Raw genomic sequence first — 27,744 nt, 5'->3', positions numbered from 1 at the left:
AAATTTCCTTTCATTCCTAACAGTGTATGAGGGTGAGCAATTAAGGTCCTGTTTGGGTGATGCTTGGATCCTTGGTACCCACCATAGGGCCAGGCCTGCAGAAGGGGTAGAAGTAATAATTGTTAAATGTATGAATAAACTATTGTTTTGTGTATGATTGGTTTGGTGATAAATGTAAATTATAATTCTCAGTCACACCTGTCACAATGGTTGTAAAAAGTCTATTTGTGGATAACCTCTAGGTGTGCCCCCATTTCAATGGATTATAAGAAGCTTTTCCCCTAACATAAGAACCGACACTGGATATCTTCTGTCACCACATTTATTCAAACTGACATCACATGGCTTCTGTTAAGATACACTGAGAACACAGAATTCCCAAAAACGCATAGATTACAAAGAAACATCAGACAAACTCAAACCAAGGAATATTCCACAAAGAAACCAGTTCATCTTCAAAATGCCATGCTATTAATACACAGAAAGGCTGAAGAACTGCTCCATACTGAAAGAAACTAAAGAACCATGAAGTTTTCAATCCTGAATCAAATCCAGGACCTACAGAGGACATTTTGGGACAATCTGTAAAATCTGAATAAGGTCTGTAGAGTAGATGGTTATATCAGATCAATGTTGATTTCCTAATTTTGATGGTATGTATTGTAAGTATGTAGGAGAGTAACTTAAAATAAAAAGAGTGTTCACCACAACTAGTACACAATGAACACTTTCTGGTTCTGTGGCATATGTGGATTAGAATATGCAACTTGGATATGATTATCAAATTTCAGTTACCTGTAAGCAATCCATCATGAAAGGATTGAGGACATGGGGTAATGTATTGACACTGAAAATTCAAATTCACTGAGCACAGGGAAAAAAAATGACCAAATGGTGAGTAAAAGAAGCATAGAGCACTGAAATGCGGGATAAAAATCACTCAAAAAAAGCAACTGTCAAATCTGGGCTTGGATTTGGTGATTAATCAATTATAACAAATATTAAGAGGCATAAAGGGAACAGCTAGCCTCATATCTAATGGACTTATCAAAATTGTTATCAGGAGACCATTATTGGCTTCATTAAAAACTAACTCTTAATACTATATAGTAATAGAAAGAAACAAAATAGAGACACATGCTACAACACAGATGAGCCTCAAAAATATCATGGTAAATGAAAGAAGGCAGACACAAAAGACTATATATGGTTCCATTTATATGAAATGTCCAGAAAAAGCAAAACTATAAAGACAGAAATTAGAATAGTGGTGGCCTAAAACTGGGGATGTGAAGAGGAGATTAACTATAAACTATATCGATTTTCTCATGTAATAGTAATAATTATAGCACCTCATAAGGGTTCTTATGAGATGAGTGAATGAGATAATACAGGTAAAGCTTAGAACAATGAGCTGCACTGAGGAAAGGCTCAAGATGTATGCACAGCTTGAGAATCTGGAAAATAAATTTCTTTCCAGGCTTATTTAAAAGTGTATTAAAATATATAAAACTAGAAAGAAATTTATCACAACATGAATACAATAAATTAAAAACACAGAAGAAAGTATAATAAAGATTCAGCAACAAAAAATCCTAGACCTATTCCTTAAGATAAATAGCTTAAAATATTTTGGGAGAACTTTTAAAATACACATATATAAGGAATAAGAGCAAAGGAAAACATACTAAATTATCTTGTAATTCTGGATATTAGGATAAGGATAAGGACAAGGAAATACTGAGACTTGTACCTAGTCTCCTTTCCTTCCTTACATCTTCTTAAGTTGACATTTTGGCATGTAATTTCACAATTACAAGATTTTTCGGTATTTTCTACACATGAAAGTCTTTACTGAAAGACTTAAGACAGTAATTTTTTTTTTAACTGGGGCCAAAAGCATCTACCTCACTGACATATGTACATTGATTTTATAATATAGGCTATGGTATTGGAGGCACTAAATTTTTCCCTTCCCAGTAGGCGTCAAACAATAAACGTAAAATGACTCCTGAACTCAATCCTATTCATGAGCACTTTCAATACAGGTAAACAGAGAGAAAAGTTGCTAATCCACCATTCTATCAGATAAATAAATGGTTGTTTAATTTTAATCCTTTGAAATAATCACTATTTTGAATATAATCTGTGTATCTTTGGTTAACTATTTTCTCACCAGCATCAACATTTATAATCTCTTATTTAATATCTCTCAGACCATTTATAAAAAGTACTTCTGTTTTAATTGTTCTCTGATTCTTTAAGTTTTTCCAGAAAGGCTTCTAATATGAGGAGAGAGTAGACACAAATTTCAATATTTAATAAATTTTATCTTGATAACTTCAAAAACAAGTTTACACTTTAAATTGCATTATAAAAAATACATTAGTCTTCACATTAGTTTTACATGGAAATATATAATTATTTGAATATTTAAATATAGCTTTTCTTTAAGCAAAAAAAAAGTGTTACTCAGAGCCCTAGTTACATAAATAATTTAAATGCACAAATGCAAAAACACACATTACACAATATTGTCCACATACTGTATAACTCAGGACAATTACAATAAAAATCTATGCAAGATACTGAAAAAGGACAAGATTGATAAAATATTCATTATGGTTGTAATTTGACTCTTTACTATGAAAAGAATATAATGCATTCGTGACTACACAAAATCACCAATTGTTTTATATAATCTGCAAATTAAGCCAACATTTATTTAGACAAAGGGGCACATCTTGTATCCTATCAAATTCTGAAAGCAATTCATTTCCAATTTAACTCAAGTAATAATTTTTACAATATCAAGTTTTCAAGCTTGCCTAAAATAATGATGGTTATAATAAGAACTTAAGTAAATACTTCCAAGATGTTAAACAAAATCATCAGTGTTGTAGTGTTTATAATTTTAATAATGTATATTTTAAATAAAAACCTTTTGACTTTTGTCCCTTAAAATGGTACTTAGACTAGCTTCCAATGTGTAAAAGGTAGTAACATTTTTTTAACTTTTATTCTTGATCACTTGCTTCTCCCTATGATGTAATCACAACAGATACAATTTGTCATATTTACGTCGCACATTATTTCCACATGAATTCTTGCTTTTAAACTTACACTCAAAGAATGTCTATTGATAGTACCTAAGGGAGTGAAGTGTCTATTCCATAAGGAAAAAAGACATCAGTACCCAATCTGAGTATTTTCACATATTGGCTGTTTGTTTACTTCCTAATCAGTAGGACAGAGCTTTCTTTCTAAATTAAATTTGGAGGATGATTGTGAACTAGAGGCCCACAGTGATATTTTAAGAAAGGAAATTAAAATGTTTGTATATAACGAGGCAAGGTTGAAGAAATGCTATATATGTTGCTTTGCAACTAAAAGATACACCACATTTGTCCACTTTTTTCAACATAATTATGTTTTAAATTTAGAAGTAAAGAAATTACATCAAAACACCATCATAACACACCCACAGGTTAAATAATGGCCCCTGAAACAAAACCACATTTATAGTTCATTAATTCTAAGGTAACACATTTTTTAATTTCTGAAATCAAGACACATCTTAACACTGACTCTAGTTTCAATAAAATATAGTAGTTACACAATATAGGTGAAATCATGTTTCCCCTTAACATCAATGACTGAAAGAGATTCAGGATCTTGGCTTAATAGGATAACTGGATTCATCTGTTCCAGCTTAACCAATGTTCCTGAATAAAGGATATGAATAAGCTCAAGTATCCTAGACTTATGCTGTGTATCTTCACATCTTTTAATCTATTAAAATCAGTTAAACTATCAAATCAATTATCTAATTAGATAGTGTAGGATAATCGATTTGATAGTTTAAGATAAACTGATGTACTAGTTTTTCACTTGCAAAATGGGCCTCCATTTAGGTTACCAGTTTTATTCAATTTTTTGAAATATTAAGTAATTTACTAAAGCCAATAATTAATGGCCTCCCCAAATAATATTAACAAGCCAATAATTTCAGTTCAAGTTATTAAAAGTGGTAGGTAGTAATGTATAAGATATTTTAAAGGGATAGGCCATAAAATTAACTAGTTTTTATATCAAACCACCAACCTTTTATGTAAAAGGGAGTAAAGGTGGTTAAAAAGCCTAATCACGCTAGTAAAATTTTTTCCCCTTAAGATCTAATAATGCTAAAGAGGAGACTATGAGTCCATATCCAAATGAGGAAAGTTACAGACTTGCAGATCCAATTTAAATGAAGCAGAAGGAATTTGTATTGTATCTATAAAATCACCAGGCACTTTTTAAAACTGAAGATTATCGAATCTCATTCTCCGGAATGCTTTTTAAGAGAAAGATAAATTATATTTTGTTTGTGATAGTTTAAGTCAACCCTGTTTAAAAGCTGAGATAACTCATTATAGTTCCTTCTAATTATCCAGTTAGAATACTGTATTGACAATGCTTCTCTGATATAGAATGTAAGTATTTATGCATTTGTCTCAATTTTTTAAAAGAAGATGGCATTAATAAGTTTTTTATGTTCATTCTCCTAATGTTATAACTTTCTTGCACAAGAAAGATCATAAAAAAAATAAATAAGAAGGACATAATTGAGGGACAAAATTCTATATACTGCGCTAAATTATGACAAATTAAGATGAAGCTCTTCTACAGAAAATGTTGGACAAAGGTTGCTTCTGAATCTTTAAAAAAAAAAGGACCCTAAACACTAATTTTAAATGAATATAAAAGTTCTGAAAAATAATATCTATAGCAAAATAGTTTAAGGTTAGTTTTCCCACCAAAGTTGGGAAAGCTATGTGCACTGAAGTACCAAATGTATTTTAATTGAAGTACTGAATCCTCAACTAGACGTAACACAAAAATTTCTATTTTACCTCATTACTTTTCATTTTGCTTGCAAGCCGAGTCACCATTCTATCAGAATCTGGTATGTAACACGAACTTCTCAAATCATATTCTCTAACAGGTATAGGCCTTTTCTTTTTGCGGCGATTTCTTCTCTTAGCCTTCTTTCTTCCTACAGCACTTCTTCCTACAGCACGGCTTCCTACAGCACGTCTTCCTACAGCACGTCTTCCTACAGCACGGGAAGTGCGCTGTGCAGGCTGCTTCAGAGGACTCACGATAGCCCTTAACTTCTCTTTAGCACCAGCTGGTGTAACTGAGGTGTCCGAAAGTGTTTGAGTTGATTTATCCACCTCCTCTAGCCTACTGGCACCTGATTTTTTCTTCTTAAGATGCATTCTAAATAAAGTGGTCCTGGATTGGTACCTATGACGCAGAAAAGCAGAGTATTTTGAAATATATTTTCTAATTATGTCATTTGCTTTGGTCCGAATCCAAACTGACCATTTTTCTGAAGCTGTTCTGGCATTCTGACGGAGAATAACTGCTTTAAACACCTTTTTGGGAAGGCTTGGGTTTCTCATAACATTCTTTCTTTGAATTTTCTTTTTCCTTTTACTTTCTAAAAACTCATATTTAACTGGTTTTGGAGAGATTTTGGCAACATCACGACTTAAAAGAGTTAGCTGGAAACTACCTTCCTCTGGAAACTCATTAGCATTTACAGCCTCTGAAGTTTCTAGAAATGTAGAAGATTCACTGGTCCTACAACGTGACCTCAATTCATATCTTGCTGGTATTATCATTTGAGATGTTGAAGCATGGTTTTGTACAGCATCACTGTCTCCCTCACTAGAGTTTAAGTCACTCTCATGATGAATGTGACATTTACAACATATGTCAGACTCTGATATTACCACGTTTGATGGAAAATTATTTACAATTTTCAGAAGTGATGGGCAATTATGGTTACTCTGTTTATATTTGCACAGAAACTGTAGATCATTATCACAAACACAATGGTTCACTTTAGGTGAGTCGCAGGATTCATCTTCCTTAGGTTTAATATTTATAGAAGTAAGAATACGAATTACAGGTTTGGGTTGTCCAGGCTCCAAAACTTTAATTTGTGATCCAGGCAATTCAACTGTCCCAATTTTGATGATTTTTTTCTCTTTTCCATCACTCTGCACACACTTTTTTTTTGGTGATTCTACCTCTAGTCTAACTATTTTTCTTTTCTTCAATGGGTAACTTATAAAACTGGTTTGAGTTCCATGGCTAACTTTTTCTATCTGGCTCTGAGAAGCCACAAACAAATTCTGTTTAGAAAGAAGCCTCTCTGCTAGAGGATAATGACAGTTTGGTTTCTCTACAGCCACTACACAGTCATCAATGTCTGAAAATCCACCTGCAATATCTTCAAAACTTGACACAGTTTGAACTGATGCAGTGGTCTGATTAAAGATAGGCCAGGCAATGTGTCTTTCTTTATACAAAGTAATGATTTGGGTCTTAGCTTCATTATTAAAGTAACAGCGGAAATGACCTTCCTTAAAATCCTTCATAAGGGCATTAATTTTTGAGTGATTTTCTCTTATTATTCGAGACCACTTTCTTCCTAGAGATGAAGGAAGTATCTGTGATAAGGCCTCAATAACTGGTGCATCAAGATCATCCATGACCTCCTTGTCTTTTCCCAGGTTCCTTCCAGAACCAGTCTTGGGAGCAGAGCCTGATTGGGAATCACGACTCTTTTCTCCTAAGTCAAAAGTTACCCTCTTAACTGGGCGTTTTTTAACAGCTTCTCCAGGCTGGTTAGAGTCAGAATGATGAGAGGGATCACACTGAAAACCCCTCTCAAAACAAGATTTACAACTTTCTTGATCTCTACGTTTTGACTTTAAAGCACTTTTTCTAACTGTAGTTTGACGGATCACTGATGTAGAAGAGGAAGTAGAGCCCGTTGCAGAAACATTAGACTCACAGCTTTTATCTTTTTGATCTTTCCAAAGGTTGTCTTCCTTGTCAGTTTGCTGTACTTGATGAGTCACTGATTGAGTACTGCTTTCCAAATTAAAATTTCTTTCAGTACGATTATATTCACAACTCTTATCTTCTGAGTCAATACTTCTATCAGGTCCTTGTGACTGGTAAGTCATGGACTGATCAGAGGCATCACCACTAAAATCTATTTCATTACCACAAGACTGACAAGTTGAGTCTCCCAGAATAATATAGTCATTCTTCCGGTTTATTATTTTGAAAGACTTCTTGGGTTGGCTTGCCACTGAGTGAGAAGAGGCTTCCAAAACACTTCTTAGTTGAGAACCACAGTAGTTACAGTAGTTATTTCCAACATCAATGGACTCTGTATTTATACAGCTGGTTTCTGGGATAGTCATGGGAGGTGGGTCAGTCACTAACTCAAGAGGAACATTAGAATCAGATATTACTTCACGGTCACAATCACTATCACTGGCCATCACATCCACAAACACCACTGGTGGAGAATCTGATTCTCCATCTGACGTTTGGGATGATGAGTTAACTACTATTTGAAAAGAAACATCAGAATCAGACATCATTTCAGAATCACTTGGTTCGCTGGACTTTTCTTCCATGCCAAGCAGTTCTCTTTTCTGAAAGGTTGTTTCTTTGTAAGTCATTTGAGATGGGTCAACTTCTGACTGCAGATGAACACCAGAATCACATCTTATTTCAGAACAACAGGGTGTGTAGTTGTTATCTTCTAGGTCATTTTGATCTTCCTTTTGCAAGTTTATTTCTTTGACAGACACATGAGATTGATCTGTTACAAACTGAACAGGAACATCAGAATCATAACATGCCTCACAATCAACCAGTTTATAGCTCTTATCTTCCAAGTAAATATGGTCTTCCTTCAGATTGATTTCTGTGATAGATTTTTGCAACTGGCCAGCCACTGACTGACAAGAATCACTGGAATCAAAACGTATTTCAGGACCACAAGGATCACTGTTCTTAACTTCCAAATTAGCAGGCCTCTCTTCCAAAATTTGTGGTCCCTGAATCACTGATTGAAAGGGGATATTTGAAACATAAATTATTCTAGAACCACAAGGTTCATAGACCTTATCATCCAGACAAACATGTCCTTCTCTTGAAAGATTTATTTCTTTAGCAGGCTCTTGAATTTTAGTCACAGACTGAAGAGTTTTGTCAGAATCAAAATTTATTTTCTTTTCTGTCACTCTGTCACTAGGATTAACAATTTTATCTCCCAAGTCAACATGTTCTTTCCAAAGGTTGATCCCTGGAACTACTTCTTCAGTTTGGTCAGCTGCTGGCTTAAGTACATCAGAATCATATATAGTTTTAAAACTCTTGGCTTCATCCCTCTTATCTTCCATGTCAATGTCTTCATCCTTCCAATGACTTATTTCTTTAACAGTTTCCCCGAGCTGGTCAGCCACTGATTGAAGAGAGTCATCAGAATCAAAACTTACTTCAGAATCACAAGACTGACTGTGCTTGCCTTCTACTTCAAAGTGCTCTGGCTCTAAAGTAGTTATTTGAGGTTGACTGACTACTTCCTGAACCAAGAAATCAGAATCCAAACTTCTTTCAGAATTATATTGACTATTCTTACTTTCCAAATACATTTGATCTTCACTCGCAAGGTTTACTTGTTTAATAGCTACTTCAGGTGGGTTAGCTGTAGACTGAAGAGAAATATCAGTATTACGCACTGCCTTTGAACCACTAGGTTCATCAATCTTATTTTCCAGGTGCATAGTCTCTTCCTTCCATTGGTTTGTGCTCTTAATTACTTCAGGACGTTTAGGTAGTGTCTGAAGAGGGTCAACAAGATTGAAATGTATTTTAGAAGTACTAGGTGTGCTACTTTCATCTTTCAGATCAACATGTTTTTCCTTCAAAAGGGCCAGATGAGGTTGGTCAGTGATTGAATGAAGAGAGGCATCAATATTCACATTTATTCCAAAACATTTAAGTACAGTACTTCGACCTTCTGGCTTAACATGATCCTTCTCCAAAATAGCTGACTGAGGTTTTTCAGCTATTGACTGAGGAAGGATCTCAGAACTGAAAAGTAGTTCAGAATCACCATGATAATGACTCTTTTCTACAATATGCTTCTTTTTCTCTTTTCTTTTAACAGCTACTTGAGGTTCTGCCATAGGATAATGAGGAATATCAGAATCTGAATTTATTTCAGAATCAGTAAGTTCAGCATTTTTATCTTGGAATTCAGCATACTTTTCTTTTTGAAGCCATATATTTTTAACAACTACTGTGGGTTTCTGAATCACTGACTGAAGAGGGATATCAGAATCCAATCTTGTTTCAGAAGCACTTAATTCATTAGTCTTATTTTCAAAGGGTACATGCACTTCTTTCTCAAAGTTTATGTCTTTAAAGGGATCTTCAGAATGTCCAGTCATTGAAGGAAAAATGGTATAAGCCAAACTTAATTCAGAATCAGCAGGCTCATTTTCCTTATTTTTAAAGAGTACCTGCTCTTCTCTTTGAGGATTTAGCTTTTTATCAGCTACTTCGGGAGGATTAGTCACTGAATGAAGAGGGGCATAAGAATCCAAATTTATTTCAGAATCAATGAGTTTGTCATTCTTCCTTTCTAAATGTACGTATTCTTCTTCCTGAATGATTACTTCTTTAACAGCTACTTCAGGATGATCATTTCCTGAATGAAGGGGAATATCAGAATCAAAAGTTATTTCAGAAATACAAGATTCATTACTTTTATTTTCCAGATCAACAGGTTCCTCCTCACCAACAGCTACTTCAGGTTGGTCAACTACTGAGCAATCAGGAATATCAGAATCAAAAGTTATGTCAGAACTATTTGACTCACAGCTCTCATCTTCCAGGTTAATGTCTTCTTTTATTCTTTCAACATCCAGCTGAGACCGCTCAGTAACTGACAGAAGAGGGGAATCGGAATCAAATGTCAACTCAGAACTGGAGCACCCATAGCTCTTAACTTCCATGTCGACATTTAACTCTTTAAGATTTACTTCACCCAAAGCCCCTTGAGGTTGATCATTAGCTGACTGATAAAAAAAAGCATGAGAATCGAAACTTAGATAAGAAATGCTAGATGGAATACTCTTATTATTCTCTAGGTCATTATCTACTTTCTGAGGGTTTACTTCTTTAACTGCTACTTGAGATTCATCAGCCACTAATTGAGCATCAGCATGAAAACCCATTTCAGGACCATGAGACTCACAGTTCATATCCACAACGTCAGCATTCTTCGCTTTCAGAAGATTTTTTTCTTCAACAGCCCTCTGGGGTTCATCAGCCACTGTCTCAAGAGAAACACCACAATCAAGATGTGCTTTAGCACGACTGGGTTTACGTTTCTTATTTTTTAGGTGGACGTGTCTGTGTTTCAGTTTTTTTTCTTTGACAGTCATTTGAGGTTGGTCAACTACTGACTGAGGTGAAGCATCACAATCAAAACTTGATTCAGAACAACTGGATCCATAGCTTGCATCAACCAACCTAACGTGAGCCTTCTTCCAAACTTGTTTTTCTGTAACAACCACTGAGGACTCATCAACCACTGACTCAAGTGAGAAAATGGAATCAGCACTTGATTCAGAGCTAGTACATCCATAGTCCCTATCAACCAAACTAATGTGAACTTCCTGAGGAAGGTCTACTTCTTTCACAGGCTGTTGGCGGTACTTTTTAGCTGACTGAGGTAAGTCTTCATCATAATCAGAATTCATTTCAGAACCACTAGTATCATAGCTTTCGTCAACCAGGCTAATACGCGCTGTATTCTGAAGACCTTCTTCTTTAACAATCACTTGTGATTGCCTGGTAACTGCCTGAAGAGAATCATTGCGATCAGAAATTTTTTCAGAAACACAAGATTTCTTATTCTTATGTGTTAAATCAGCATGTGTTTCCTCTAAAAGGTTTATTTCTCTATCAGACATTTCAGATTGATCAGTCAGTGAATGACAGGAGGAACCACAATCAAAACTCATTTCAGAACCTCTAGATTCATAGTTCTCATCTTCTTGGTCAACTCGCTCTTCCTTCCAAAGGCTTAAGTCTTGGACAGCCTCTTGGGATTGATCAGCTGCTGACTGAAGAGGACCACAATCAAACTTCACTTCAGAACTCAGTGAGAACTTTTGTTTCAAAAATGATGACTTCTTAAAAACCAAATGCTCTTCTTCTTGGCTACAATCCATATTTGAAAGAAATTCCTCATGGTGCTTTGGAATGGCATCTCCAAAGACTCCTCTATCAGAAGGCTTGTCAGTTTTGTTCAGATTTCCTGCCAAGTTAGATGCTAATCTGGAAGAAGATTTAACTCTTACAGAATTTTCAGTACCCTTAAGTTCACAGAATTTAAAGCCAGGTGACAATTCACCCTGAGATTTTACTTCTTTCTGTAAAACCAACTTATCTGAATTTACACATAAAGGTTTCCTATTTGATTCTTTAGGATTCTTATATGAAACTGAAGTTCCTACAAGGGATGATGGCACAGGATTTCTAGAGACCATGTCTAGCTGTTCAAGGTGTGTGTGAGCTTTGTTTGGGTCACATTTGCTAACTAAATCCAAGTGGACTGCTAGTGGTAACCTAGCAGTAGTAGTCGCAACTGGCCTATCATAAGACCTCTCAGGTAAACAACTGGCAGGAGCATTACAAATCACTGGGGGACGTACTGGATTTTTTCCACTATTTGTAGCTTGACCAATATCTACTGGATTTATTCTTTTCATACCACCACTCTCAATTTTAGGAACAAACTCCAAGGACTGCTGCTGTCCCTTCTCCAGTTTTTGAATAACTGATGGTCGAATTGATATCTCCCTTACAGGCTCCTGTGATTGATCACTAGGTTCAGAAGTCAACTCTTCAACAGAATCAGAACTCTCAGAGAGTGTTTCTTCTTCTATGGTTTCAGGAGTGTCCTGAGCATATTCTTCAGAAAAGAAATCTTCCAAATGAACCACTTCAGGTGATGCAGCATTCATAGACATCTCATTTTGTGCTCCTCTAAAAAAGAAAAAAAAAGGAGAAAAAAAAAACATAAAAATATTCTAACATCTGTTTAAAATGCAATAGTAAGTGTTATTTTCTTTCTACTCTAGACAATTCTTAAAGGACAAAGAATCAAGGCAATTACACTAAACAGTATACTGCATGTGCTTCAGGGAAGTAATTGTTTAAAAGAAGTACCTATTTAATAAACAAAAATGGCTCCCTCACATGAGAAAGAAATGCAAATTAAACCACATCTCATTTTTTAGTCATTTATTAGAGAAGTAAATAGCAGAAAACTTGACACAAGTTACTTAACCTTATATGCCTCAGATTCCACCTCTAAAAAATGGAATATTATTTTCTCTCATGAGACCATTTTGAGGAGTAAATTAGCCATTATGTGTAAAGAGCATTTAAAAAGAAAAAAGCTGGCACATTTGCAAGGATTCACTAATGTCAGCTATTATTAAATTATTGTTTTGACAAGGGTACTTCAATACACTGTTGGTAGGAATATAGATAAGTTAACTTCAGATTATTGGTTAACCTTTTCTGACTGGTAACCTTTACAAAGAGCAATGTAGGAATGTCAATTAAAATTTTAAGTGTATACTCCCTCTGATCTAGTAATTCCCCTACTGGTTTTCTCATGTGTTTAATTAATTAGGAATATATGAGTATTCACTCCTTATTTTAATTTCTGATAATAGCAAACGGATCCACCTTTTGTGGGGAGGAGGTTTGCTGGGGACTGAACTAAGGGCACTCAACCACTCAGCCACATCCCCAGCCCTATTTTGTTATTTTGTTTAGAGATAGGGTCTCACTGAGTTGCTTAGTGCCTCACTTTTGCTGAGGCTGGCTTTGAACTCAAGATCCTCTTGCCTCAGCCCCCCCAGCTGCTGGGATTACAGGCATGTGCCACCACACCCAGTCGATCCACCTTTTTCAAAATTTTATTTATTTTTTAATTGTTCTTTTCAGATTACATGACAGTAGAGTGTATTTTGACATATCATTCATACATGGAGCATAACTTATTCTAATTAGGATCCCATTCTTGGTTGAACATGATGTGGAGTTACACTGCTCATTTATTCATATATAAACATAAGAAAGTTATGTCTGATTCATTCTATTGTCTTTCCTATTCTCATCTCCCCTCCCTTCCCTTCATTCCCTTTGTCTAATCCAATGAACTTCTATTTTTCCCTCCAACCCCTTGTTGTGTTAGCATCCACATTTCAGAGAGAACATTTGGCCTTTGGTTTTTCTTCGATTGGCTTATTTCACTTAGCATGATAGTCTCCTGATGAGTGGATCCACTCATCAACTGGATACTGGTTAAATAATTAATGGTTTTTAATAAAACAATGTAAATTTTAAAAATAAAGGCAGCTTTATGTGTACTAATAAAAATCAATCACTATAAGCATTGTTAGTGAAAAGTAAGTTAAGTCTACCTAGAACACTAAATATTATAATACTAACACTAAAATGGGGAGAAGAGACAATACACTTGGAATATGTTTAGAGAGGGCAGATACGAAAATGGTATCTACTTGTTACCTGTGGAGGGAAAACTTTTTTTTTGAGATGGGTCTTGCTATATTGCCCAGGTTGGTCTCTCACCCCTGGGGTCAATTTTCCTACCTCTACCTTTCAAGTAGCTACAACTATAGGCATGTGCCACCACACCTGGCTTAGGAGTCACTTTTGAATTATGCTTATGTATACATATTTCCCATTCAAATATTTAAATTATTTTTAAAAAGTCCTAAAACTTTATACCTAAAATCAGCCAAGGAATCTTTTTTACTAGCATCAGGACTCAGAACATATTAGTAATCACTCTTTCTTATGTATAAGCAACTGACCTATGCCATTTTCTAAATTCTTAAAAAGGCAAAAATCCAGTCATAAAACAACCATCTCCCAAGGACTTTATACTATGTGATAGATCCTATGTTAAGTACTAAGGGAAATTCAAAGAAAGATGATCTGCCTTTCAAGGAGCATTCAAGTAGTGGCAGAAGGTATTACAGAAAATCACTGTAATTCAAAATTATAAGTAGTCATCATATCTAGACCTACAAAAAAGATTAAACTACAACAGCCAAAAGGAGCTTAAGGAGACATGAAAAAATAATGTAAGGCAGTATTCTAGATGAGATTCTCAAAGAGAAAAAGAGGTAAAACAAGAAAATCTTAGTTTAGAAAACTTAATTTAGGTTAAAATTAAGGGAAACTAAACAAACAGTGACTTTAATTAATATCATAATGTACATGGTTAATGTGAGACTTTAACATTAAGGAAACTAAATGAGGGGACTACTATAGGAACTCTGTATATCTTCTCAATTTTTCTATATATCTAAAGCTGTTTTAAAAAATAATCTGTAGAGTCCCAGCAACATACAATATGTCTACAAAAATCAGAAATAACTGAAAGTAAAAAAATAAATCCTAAAACTTTTATTAAATATTTTACAATTTGAAAAATGCCATGTTTGCCTAACAGACATATGTACCAACAACATAAACTAAAATGGGGAGAAGAGACAATACTTTGTTAAAAAAAAAAAAAAAGGACAACATACAACTGTCCTTTTTTTTAACAAAGTATTTTCATTCCCAAATAAAATTATTATCTTATTTAATATTAATTTGGGATTTAAAAAATAAAACAGTTAACCCTGACATCAAAATAATATGAGGGGGCAAAAACAATTTTTTCCATACTTTTGAACTCTAAAACAAATATTTAAAAAATAATAATAATCATCAATGAGATTACAGTGCAATGATAATTTTTCCTTAGTTTTTCAGGACACTAGACTATCTTCATTTCTCTTAAGGACTATCACAACTATCACTGTTCTCAAAATATAATTTTAGAACAGAACAGGAAAGGAAGGAGGGGGAGAGAAGGAAGAATCATACAACTTTAAAAAATTGATAAAAATCCCAAAAAGGTTAGGAACTGCTATCTACATCTTTTGATTTGCTTCTATATTTGTGGGATTAAAATTTTCAACTAAATCATAACCCATATTTCTAGTTATTTGTAATTTATATACCAGAAAAAGCCCTCCAAAAATCTAAGCATTGAAGATAATAGTTAAAGAAAAAATTACATAAAGGTATGTAAAAAAGTCATATAAAGCTTTTATGTAACTATTGAGCTAAAAATGATTTTTTTAACTATCAATAAAACAATTATATATCAAAAGCTGTGAGGTATTGCCAAAATGAAAATGTACTTTTAAGTCCTCCTGCATAATAAAAGAATTATTAGACACAAATTAACTGAGCATCTAATTCAAGAAGATAGAAAAAGAACACCAAACTACCCTAGTAAAAAGGAAAGTGAGCCAGGTGCAGTGGCACACACCTGTAATCTCAGCAGCTTGGAGGCGAGGCAGGAGGACTGCCAGTTTCAACAACTTAAGCAAGGCCCTAAGCAACTCAGTGAGACCCTGTCTCTAAATAAAGTACAAAAAAGGGGGATGGTGATGTGGCTCAGTGTTTAAGTGCCACTGAGTTTAATCCCCACTACCAAAAAAAAAAAAAAGTGAAATAAATTAAGAAAAAAGAAAAACTAATAAATAAGAAAAAAACTAAAGCTAGAGCTAATTTTAAGACTAATAAAGAAATCTACAATGTCTCTAGAAAAGACAGAAAAAAAAAAGAAACTATAAACTCTATAATTTAGAAAAAAATAAAGGGCTGGGGATGTGGCTCAAGCGGTAGCTCGCTTGCCTGGCATGCGTGCGGCCCGGGTTCGATCCTCAGCACCACATACAAACAAAGATGTTGTGTCCGCCGATAACTGAAAAATAAATATTAAAAAAAAAATTCTCTCTCTCTCTCTCCCTCTCTCTTTAAAAAATAAAAAAATAAAAAAAAATAAAAACAAACAATGTAATACCTACATGGATTTTGAAAACTTGAAGGGACAAAGTGGTATTCAAGATCAGATATGTGTTGGAAAGCAGTATGGAAATTCCTGGGAAAGCTGGGAATGGAACCACCATTTGACCCAGCTATTGCCCTTCTTGGACTATTCCCTGAAGACCTTAAAAGAGCGTACTATAGGGATACTGCTACATCGATGTTCATAGCAGCACAATTCACAATAGTTAGACTGTGGCACCAACCTAGATGCCCTTCAATAGATGAATGGATAAAAAAAATGTGGCATTTATACACAATGGAGTATTACTCTGCACTAAAAAATGACAAAATCATGGAATTTGCAGGGAAATGGATGGCACTAGAGCAGATTATGCTAAGTGAAGCTAGCCAATCCCTAAAAAACAAATTGCCAAATGTCATCTTTGATATAAGGAGAGCAACTAAGAACAGAATAGGGAGGAAGAGCATGAGAAGAAGATCACCATTAAACAGGGTCGAGAGGGGGGAGGGAAAGAGAGAGAGAAGGGAAATTGCATGGTAAAGGAAGGAGACCCTCATTGTTATACAAAATTACATATAAGAGGAAGTGAGGGGAAAGGGGGAAAAAAAACGAGAGAGAGAAATGAATTACAGTAGATGGGGTAGAGAGAGAAGATGGGAGGGGAGGGGAGGGGAGGGGAGGGGGGATAGTAGAGGACAGGAAAGGCAGCAGAATACAACAGACACTAGTATGGCAGTATGTAAAAGACTGGATGTGGAACCCATGTGAATCTGCAATACGTATACGGGGTAAAAATGGGAGTTCATAATCTGCTTGAATCAAATGTATGAAATGATATATCAAGAGCTTTGTAATGTTTTGAACAATAATAAATAAATAAATAAATAAATAAATAAATAAGATCAGATATGTGGGCTGGGATATAGATCAGTGGCAAAGCATTTGCCTTGCAGTCACAAAGCCCTGGGTTCAACCCCCAGTTCCAAAAAAAAAAAAAGAGAGATCAGATATGTATATGTACACACACATACACACAGAGACAAAACAAAATGCAGGAATTAGATATTACAGGTGTGATGACATTTTATATCAGTATAAATTAGAAATACATTTATAAAAGAATTAAGTCCTGCCTCATACCCCATATAAAAACAAATTCTAGGATTATTTAAAATATTTAAAAGAAGAAACCAGGGCATGAAGGAAAAAATATATAAAAGAAACCACAAAGGAAATTTTTCCTTAGACCTGATTATATTAAAATATTTAATTTGCCTAGTGTAATGATGCCTGCCTATATCCCAGCTACTCAGGAGGCTGAGGCAGAAGGATTTCGAGTTTGAGGCCAGTCTTGGAAATTTCTTAAGACTCTGTCTCAAAAATAAACTAATATAGACTAAGGATGTAGCTCAGTAGTAGAAAACCCTTAGGTTTTATTCCAGCACCAGAAAAAAGGGGGAAAAAAAAAAGTTGCATTTCCATATGGGAAAGAAAGAATAAAAGCATGTACAGTTAAAAGACAAACAACAGATTCTAAGAAAATACGAGTAACATATTTAAAATACAAAGAACTATTATCAAAAAAAGAACTATCATCCATATTTAAATACTGCTTGCAGATTCAAAGTATAGAAACAATAGAAAAGTGGGCAAAGTATATGAATAAACAATACATAAGATAAGAAGCTGGGTAAATATGAGAATTTCTTGTACCAGTTTTGTAATGTTTCTGTATGCCTGAAATTATTACATAGTGAAAAGTTAAAAAAATAAAGACTTTTTTAAGGTCCATATAATCTGACCTCGAAGTTCAAATTCTAGGAATTTAAACCATAGAAATAGAGAGTTGTAAACTAGAAACACTCACATTTGACCCAGGATAGTCTATCTTTCCACCAGCTTAAAAAAATATATAGATTTTAAGAAGAAATTCTCCACTAAAACATTTTCACCATTTCTAGGTTAGTGTCTTGCAAAGCAGAAGTTTATCACTTTTTATACCAGTGGTGTACATCTCAGCTAATTTTGTAGGTGTGCTAATATTTATCTTACCTTGTCTTCTACAACTAGAGCTGAAAAATCACTATAGTATTTTATCTGATTTTTTCTTTTTTTTTTTTTTTTTTTGTCTTGGGTATTGAACCTTGGGTGGCTCTACCACTGAGCTACATTCCTAGCTCTTATTATTTTTTTTTACTTTGTGGTAAAGTCTGCTTAAATTGCCCAAGCTGCATTTGGATTTGTAATCCTTTTGCCTCAATTTTCCGACTTTCTCAGATTATACCACCACATCCAGCTTAACCTCTTTTCTTTCTACCAATGTTTTTCTTTAACATAGGACATTAACTCTTAATGTTACCAAACTATTTATTTTTATTAAAACAGCCAAAACAAACTGATGTAAGACAAGCCATCAATGTTAAGATCATAAAAGGAGACAATTCTATTTGATACCTCTTCTACTCAGAGTTAGCAAACAGTTCCATTAATGTAGAAATGACTTAGTTTTTTACTTTGACTATTCTTACTCTGCTGTCACCCAGGTTTTCTGCTGCTAATCTTTTTTCCCCAAAATCGTTTATTGATGCCTTACAGTTGTAAGTACTAGAGGAATCTGTTGTTACATATTCATACTTGCACACAATGTAGCAATATAATTTGATCAATATCATTCCCCAGTATTTCTCCTTTCCCAGCCATCCTCCATCCCTGGGTTCCTTTCCTCTATTCTATTTATTTCCCTTTAATTTTCATGAAACACACCCCACCTTTATTTTCATTTTTTATAACTTTCACACATGAGAAAAAATACAACCTCTGACATTCTGACTTTTTTCCACTTAATGGTCTCAAAGTTCCATCCCTACAAATGACATAATTTCTGCTACTAATCTTTTAAGAACTATTTTTGCTCACCTTTTTATCCCTATTTAATCCTATGAGCACATATAAAAAACTTAATGATATATAATTATTTGTTGGCCAAAAACATTTAGGAAAAAGCATAGTATAGTCCCTATCTCCTATAGGGAAATTTTTTGTTACCTTTTTGCAGTGGTGGGAATTGAACTCAGGGCCTCATGCATACCAGGTAAGCACTGTACCACTGAACTGCACCCTAGCCCTGTAGTGAAATTTTGTCTAGTGATGTCCATTTGCAATTTTTACTTTTTTTTGGCTTAAGTAAAAAAATTCACTACAGGGCTGGAGGTGCAGCTCAGTGGTAGAGCCCCTACATTCAATCCCATTCGATCCCTAGTACCACACAAAATAATAATAATAATAACAACAACAACAATAGTAGTAGTAGCATTAACAGAGACAACTACTGTATCATAAAACTATGTGATACTATTATTCCACTGAGCTACCTTACCTGTTCTCTTGATAATTATATGGGTGATGTCGCAGTACGTCCTGCAAGAAACGTTCCATCAAACTACTGGTACATATCCGACGTCTACTCTGTCTGGTCAAGCTTCTGTGCTGAGCACTGAACAAATGCTATAAAGAAAAAAGTGAGTATTTTTAAATGAGTAATATTCATTTGTAAGAATTCACAAAATGGATTCAATTATATATTCCTGGTAGAGACATAAACTGATATCCAATCTGTAGAGCAATTCTAAAATACAAATCTAAAAACCATTAAACTATCTTTCCCTTGGATACCGTAACTGCATTTCTCTAAATATATCCTAAGGAAATCATCTCAAATGTGAATAAGATGTCAAAAGAGTGCTTATCACACTATGTAATTTAAAAAAAACTGAAAACTCTTAAGTGTCCATCAACGAAATCCTTAAATTACAATATGCCCTAAGATGTAAAATTATATAGCTATCTAAAATAATACAAATTTTAATAACATAGAGAATTGTTACATATCAAAAAAATGGGAAATGCAAATATAACATGTTTAGTTTTAACTCAAATTACAGTTTTAAAATGAATATACAAGTTAATGGAAGAATATACACCAAAATCTTAGAAGCATTTATATTTGTGGTATAATTATGGATAATTTTTAAGTTTTTCTTATAAATCCTTATTTTTATAATAAAAATCTGCTAAAAGAGAGAACATGGTTGGATCCTTTTATCTCACTGGTACTATGGATTGAACCCAGGGGGGCTTTACCACTGAGCTAAGTCCCCAGCCCTTTTTATTTTGAGACAGGGTCTCACCATTTGCTTAGGGCCTTGCTAAGGTGCTAAGGCCACCCTTGAACTTGGGATCCTCCTGCCTCAGCCTCCCAAATTGCTGAGATTACAGGTATGCACCACTGTATCCCAGCTGGATCCTTATATTTTAAAAGAACAAAGATTAATTCACAAAAAAAATTATTCTTTTTACTTCAGAGGTTAAAAATTCTGCCTTAAGTAAATACTGGCATAAATACACTAAATTCTTTTGTCCACAGAAAGATTCTGCCTTCACAAATATTATTTTGTGGACTAAAGTATATGATGTACCAAACACAGTGTTATTTTGTTTATGCAATAGTCTTGTTGATTTTTCAGTGTATGACTAATAAGTGTTCCCTTTAGACATTTTAAAGAATCTGGGCACAAAGAAAGTAATTGTCCAAAGGTATATACCCAGCAAGTAGCAAGGTCAGGACTTGAGTCAACAACTAAAGTTTATAATAATACTGGGAGGAAATCACGTTTTACACAACATAGTGAATGTGCCAAAAGAACTTAAAATCAGGTTGCTACCTCCTGACCACTGTTAACAACTCTTGGAATCATTTCTTCCATGTTGACTTCAGAGGTTTTCTCTAGTTCTACTTAAGCTCCAGTAAGAATCTAAAATCATGACAGTCTTGGGGCTATGGGTATAGCTCTGTGGTAGAATATTTGCCTAGCATGCACAAAGCCTTAAGTTTGATCTCCAGCACCAAAAAAATACATGTGACAATCTTGAAATCCTCCTACTACAAAACTCCCCACTGTCCAGTATCCATCATCAAAGTTACACCACTGGTAGCTAAAGGGAACACATGCACGAGGGAACAAAGATTCAATTAAAATCCAACCCTGTGCTCTCTCTGCCAAAACGAAAAGAAAAAAAGCGATGGAAAACTATATTTACATAAATTCTAGTAACCACCACATTTTATATATCCCAGAAGGGTTCCTTTACAATTTTCAAATTGATATATAACATACATAAAATACAAAAATTATATGCATAAGTTCAAATTATCACAAAATAAACACATCCATAACCATCTATGAAAAATTAGCAAGCAACTATTAATTTCTCTAATGTCCCATAGCAATCTAATATTCCTTCTCACCTCCCCAAAAGTAACTACTGTCCTGATTTTTAATACTACAATTGTTCCCCCCGCTACTGGGGAATGAACTCAGGGGCTTGCACATGCTAGGCAAGCGTTCTACCACTGAGCTACATCCCCAGCACCCTGATAGCAGGGATTGAACCCAGGGGTGCTTAACACTGAGCCACATCCCCAGCCCCTTTTCAAATATTTTAAATTTTGAAACAGGGTTTTGCTTAGGGCCATGCTAAATTGCTGAGGCTGGCTTTGAATTTGCAATTCTCCTGCTTCTACCTCCCAAGCCGCTGGAATTACAGGCATGTGCCATTGCGCTGGCCCCCAGACCTTCTGTAAAATTTTGAGACGGGGTCTCGCTAAGTTGCCCAGGCTGGCCTGGAACTTGCAATCCTCCTGCCTCAGCCTCCAGAATAGCTGGAATTATAAGCATGCACCACCATGCCCAGAAATATTGGAGTTTTGAAAGGGACTAAAATTCATAAAAATTGAGTCATACAACATTTATTCTTTTGCATTCAGCTTCTCTTACTCAATATTATATTTATGATATTCTTACATGTTAGCTGAGGTTTGGTTATTTTCACATCTGTATTCCACTGTATAAATAATAATTTATTTATCCATTCTGCCCTTGATAGACGTTTGTGTTGTTACCTGCACTTGGCTAGTACAAATAATGTTACAAAGAACCTTCTGATATGGCTTTTAGTGCCAATGCACATATATTTTTATTGAGTATGTTACTAGGAATGGAACTTCTAGGTCATAAATTTTGCATATGTTCAGCTTTAGAATTCATTGTAGGCTAGTCTTCCAAAGTAGCTGTACTAACTTATATTCTACCAGCAGTGTATCATAGTTTGCACTGTTCTACTTCCTCATCAACACTTGGTATTGTCTTTTCAAATTTTAGCTATTCTGGAAAGTGTTCAATTTTATATCACTGTATTCTTAATCTGCAATTTTTATGATGGCTTTCATATTTACTGGCCATTTGCATATCATCTTTTATGATGGGTTTGTTCAAATCTCTTCCTGTTTTTTAAATAGATGTTCAATCTCTTTCTTAGTAACTTGTGGAAATTCATTATTTATTCTGGACATGAATTCTTTGTTCAGTTATATGTTTCAAGTACCATCTTCCTCTCAGCGGCTTGCCTTTTCATTTTCTTAATAATTTTCCTGAGTTTCTTAATCTTGTTGCAGGCCAGTGTGTTAATTTTTATTTTTCAGTGCTTTTTGTGACCAGAAAACTCTTCCTAACTCCAAAGTCATGAAGAGTTTCTCCTGTTTCTATAAGCTTTATTGTATTTGTATAATATTTATATTTATAGTCCATTTGGGATTCATTTTTGTATAGAGGATGATTCATTAATAAACTTTCATGTTTTTCCTATTATAGATATCTAATTTCACCAGTATCATTTACTGAAGAAATTCCTGTCCTCATTGCTCTGTAATGCCACCTTTGTCATATATGAAATATTCATATATATCTATTTCTGCAATGTCTGGTCCTTATAACTTTGCACCAAGACTGTACTGTCTCAACGGCTGTAGTTTAATAAGTACTGACATCTGCTAGAGTATGTCCTCTCATTTTGATCTTCATTAAGATTATCCTGGTTCTTAGCTTTTTTTCATTATCATTTTTATTTATTATCATTTTATTAGCTTTTTATTTAAAAAATATTTTTCTGAGATTTTGACTGGAATTTCATTGGATAAAAAAATAACAATATGGGAAGAATTGACATTTTTACAACACTGACTCTTCCAATCCTTGAACTTGAAAATTTCTCGATGTTTTATGTAAAGATCTTACGCATATTTTGTTGTTATTACTCCCTAGGAGTTCATGTTCTTTGATGCTATTATAAAGGATTTCTTTAAACCCCATTTTCTGTGTAGTGTCTGCTTTAAAAAAATACAAAATTGTTTTTTATGTTGGTCCAACAGCTTTGGTTTTTTTTTTTTCTTTTGAGCACAATGTCTCTATATCCAGGTTGGTCTCCAACTCCTAGGTTCAAGTGATCCTCCTGCCTCAGCCTCCTAAGTATCTTGGACTACCAGGCACATATCACTATACCTACATCCAACATCCTTTTTAAACTCATTTATCAATTCTAATAGCTTATCTAGATACCTTTTCAATTTTTTATATCCACAGTTATGTTGCATCTAAATAATAGCTTTACTTCTTATCCAATCTTTATCATTTTTGGTATCTTTTGCTTTCCTTATTTCTTCGGACCTCTGATAAAATGTTGAATATAGATTTTTTTTTCTTTTCTTTTCATACTGCTGGAGGGATCAAACCCAGGGCCTCATATATGCTAGGCAAGCATTCTACCACTGGGCTATATCCCCAGACCCTGAATATAGTTTTATTTCAAGCATTAAGTCCATTTTCACTTAGGATATATTACTTGGATATACTTTGATTTGAATCCTTTTCTTTTGCCTTGTTTTTTTCCTTTTCTCTCTCTCTCTCTCTCTCTCTCTCTCTCTCTTTTTCTTCCTACTTCCCCCTTACTCCAATGCCAATGATCAAACCCAGGGCCTTGCACTTGCATGTACTTCCTCTGCCACTGAGCTTAGTCCCGACACCTTAAATTCTTTTTCTCTTTAAAGTATTTTTATTATTTGTGTCTATACTATAAATATTTTTTCTCTTCTTTCTTGCCTTCTTTTGGACTGTATTTTATTAGTCCAATTTTTCCCTTTCTGTTAATTTGATGGTCATAGTCTATTCACAGTAACAAATTAAAACAAACAACCCTGACCTATCATAGACTAAAATTACTTCTTCACGAACAACATAAGATCCTTAGAAATTAACTCCATTTACTGCCCTCCCAACCTATATGGCATTGTTGTTAATCCCACAAAACAGTATTCATTTAGATTGCCTACATATTTACCTTTCCATTGCTCTTCATTACTTCCTGTTATCTCTGAGCTTCCATCTGGAATCATTTTCCTTCTGCCTGAAGAACTCCTTTTAGTTTTTCCTTTAGTGAGGGTCTGCTGGTGACAAATTCCCTTAATTTTTGTTTCCTGAAAATATTTTTTATTTCACCTTACTTTTTAAAAGATATACTTATTGAGTAGAGAATTCTAGGTTGGCAGTTGTTTTCTTTCTTTTGGCTTCCATTGTTTCTATGGAATACTCCACTAGATTTAGGCCCCATATTTCTTCACTGCCTTATTAGTTTTCCAAAGCCTTGAAACATATATTTTTCCAAGCTTTCACAATTTATACAAATTACCCTGACTGTTGTCAACAGAATCTTTTTGAAGTCAATTTAGTGCAAGAGTATCCAAATGAATGAAAAATATTATTTTAAACATTAGGTTAAAAAATTGCACTAAATTCTTATTGAATAGAACCTGTAGTTAAAGAATTAAGGTATATCACTGTCAAAGGTTCAAAAAACAATCTTCCACTAAAGTAATGATATAATGTTATCAATCATGAGAGAAATACTAAAGAGAACTTTGAGGTTTATTTTCTGCCTCCTCATATTTATGATCAGCATTAAAAATCATTTCTTTTTAAAAGGGCAGAGGGGTTCAAATCCACAATAATGAAATTTTTTTCTTAGTAGGATATTAAGTGATTACTATTAGATAATTAAACAAAACAAATGCCACCACACAGCCAAATTTTTGTATATTATAAACTTATCATCTAAGGTGTAACCATTTAGCATTAGCAGACCCAGAATGTCATTATATGACCACTTTATGATGCAATTCTATTGCTCAGACCCTAAAGAAAAACTTGAGGCTCAGTTCTAAGTTAACAACCTTAGTCAGAAAACTGTAGCTACTATTACCAAGAATACTTATCTCAAAATCTCCATATACAATACTTTATAAATTCTTCCAACAAAAAAAAGAAGGGAACACTACTCAATTCATTCTGGGAGGTTGCTATTAACCTCATACAAAAATCACACAAAGACATCACAGAAAAGAACACTATCAACAACCCTGTTGAGGATTTTTACATCTGCATTCATAATAAATGTTGGACCTTATGAATGCAAACACAAAAATCCTCAACAGATTAGTAGCAAACCAAATCCAACAACACACAAAAAGGATAATAACACCACAACCAAGTACAATTTATTACAGGAAAATGAGATTAGTTTAACATCAGAAAATCAATTAATGTAATTACTATAGAGACTTAACGGCATCTACCCAAAATTCATATGTTGAAGTTCTAGCCCCTAATGTGACTATATTTGGAAACAAGGCTATTAGGAAATAATTAAGGCTAAATGAAATTATAAGGATGGGTTCCTAATCTGATAGGATCAGTGACCGTCTGAGAAGAGAAACAGAGAGATCATCCTTCCCTCTGCCAAGTGATAATACAGTAAGAAAGCGGCCATCCACAACCTAGGAAGAGAGCCTTCACCAAAAACTGACACCTAAATCTTGACTTCCTAGCCAATTAAGAAATTAATTTCTGCTATTTAAGCCACCTAGTCTCTGGTATTTTATTATGGCAGCCTGAGCTAATAGAGTAATATGCTATATTAATTGGCTAAGTGAAAAATACATAATTTCTAATAGGTGCACATAAGGATTTGACAAAGCCTACATCCTTTCATAATAAATAAATGGTTTCCAGACTGGAAAAGAAGTAGCAAAACTATTTGATGATGATATGATCTTACATATTAAAAAATCCTAAAAAATCTATTAAAAAATTATTAAAGCTAAAAAATAAGTTCAGCAACATTGCATAATACAAAATCAATATTTTAAAAAGCTATTATAGGGCTGGAGTTGTGGCTCAGTGGTAAAGCACTTGTCTAGCATGTATGAAGTGCTGGATTCAATTCTCAGCACCACATATAAATACATGAATAGAATAAAGGTTCATAAACATGTAAAAAATATTTTTAAAAAAAAAGCTATTATAGAGCTGGGGTTGTAGCTCAGTGGGAGAGCGCTTGCTTGGCATGTGTGAAGCACTGGGTTTGATCCTTAGCACCATATAAAACTAAATAAATAAAATAAAGGTATTGTGTCCATCAACAACTAAAAAAAATTTTTTAAAGCTATTATATCACTCTGTATATTAGCAATGAACAATCCAAAATGAATTAAGAAAACAATTTCATTTACAATAGCATTGAAAAGAATAAAATACTTAGGAATAAATTTAACATAAACACTGTAAGACTTGTACATTTAAAAATCACAAAACACTGCTGTAAGATTTTAAAGAAGCTGCATATAAATGGAAATACACACTCCCTGTTCATGATTTGGAAGACTTACGAATACTTCCCCAGTTTATCTACAGGTTCAACAAAATCCCTATCAGAATACAGCTGCCTTGCTGAAGAAATTGAAGAGGTAACCCTAAAATGCATATGGAACAAAAACAATCTTGAAATAAAAGAACAAAGTTAGATGGCTCAAACTTCTGGATTTCAAAACTTAATACAAAATTATAATACACAAGACTGCAGGAGTGATGTCTGACTAGCTGTGCCTAGCACATTTTCCTCCACTTACATGTGCGTGCTTGAGCACACACACAAACACACTCAAGACCAAAAAGAAAATGCAATAATCATTTCACTACAGTGTTTGAAGCACAGCTTCATAGCAAAGTGAAGATATTGCAAAGATGTCACAGACCACAAAGACTCATGATAGCCTAACAGAGAAAGTGTGTTAGTCAACTTTTCATTATTGCAACAAAACATCTGAGATAATCAACTTACAAAGAGGAAAGGTTTGCTTTGGCTCACAATTTTAGAGTTTTCACTCCTAGACTGATTGGGTTGCTTCTGGGCCTGTGTAAAGGCAGCAATTATGGCAGGGAGCATACGATGGAACAAAGCTGTTTGACTCAAGACTCAGATGCAAAGACTCAGGACCCCACCCATCCACCCTCAGCCCAAGGAAGCAAGTGGACAGCCCCATATGAGCAGATTAGCCACTGGAAGGTGTGCAAAGTCACCTTCACAACCCTTGAACACTGACAGGAGCCCTCTTCCAGTGCAGACCAGTCCCCACACAGCCTTCACACACTGACACTCTAACCCACTACCAGGCACACAGCACCAGATTCACCTAGGCCCACACTAAAGGAAGCCCACCCCAACCCAGCTCTTAGAAAATGATGGGACCTTTGCCTCCACTGCTATACCACTGTGCCTCATCTGCCAAGGCCCACCAAAATGGCCCAACCCCTATGCAAATCACACCTATGGACACACTCATTAGGAGCCAGAAGTACTACACCCAGAGTTGCCAGCAAACTCACCATGCCTAAGAAAGCTGCAACCCTATGACCCCTGAATCTAGGCCACCAATATATCTTCAGGCAACTCCAAAACTGATTATAGGTGAAAAAATTACATGGGCACTATGCTAACACACTAACCTAGAACCAAAACCAATGTATTTTATCTAACTCAATAACTGAGGACACATCAACAGGAGAGTTGTTTACTATGAAAATCACCCTGTAAAAGTAGTATACACAACTGATTTGTTGTATGCACAAATATCCATGTAGTAACACAAGAATCATAAAAAAACAAGGTTACATGATGCTTCAAAAGCAACT

General features: G+C 34.5%; 1 protein-coding gene across 5 annotated transcripts in view; it reads right to left on the bottom strand.

The window, feature by feature from the left end:
- Positions 1–308: 308 nt before the first annotated feature.
- The window catches only part of Zdbf2 (zinc finger DBF-type containing 2), a 44,671-nt gene continuing 17,235 nt past the window's right edge, over positions 309–27,744 (bottom strand). For 2 of the 5 annotated variants that reach the window (XM_058578159.1, XM_058578156.1), the window contains 2 exons: positions 19,206–19,333; positions 309–11,922 (listed from right to left, as the gene is read on the bottom strand). In XM_058578159.1, the coding sequence (XP_058434142.1) occupies positions 4,887–11,922; positions 19,206–19,264 (7,095 nt within the window). In that variant the 5' untranslated portion in view covers positions 19,265–19,333 and the 3' untranslated portion in view covers positions 309–4,886. Of the gene's footprint in view, positions 11,923–19,205; positions 19,334–24,058; positions 24,195–27,744 lie in introns of all 5 variants that reach the window. The other 3 variants (XM_058578158.1, XM_058578157.1, XM_046463022.2) reach the window with 3 other exon arrangements.

The sequence above is a fragment of the Marmota monax genome, unplaced genomic scaffold (assembly GCF_021218885.2).
Source record: "Marmota monax isolate L192 unplaced genomic scaffold, Marmota_monax_Labrador192_F-V1.1 WCK01_AAM20220418_F8-fsc00095, whole genome shotgun sequence".
In the NCBI taxonomy this organism is placed as follows: Eukaryota; Metazoa; Chordata; class Mammalia; order Rodentia; family Sciuridae; genus Marmota; species Marmota monax.
This window is presented reverse-complemented; position numbering and strand designations above follow the sequence as displayed.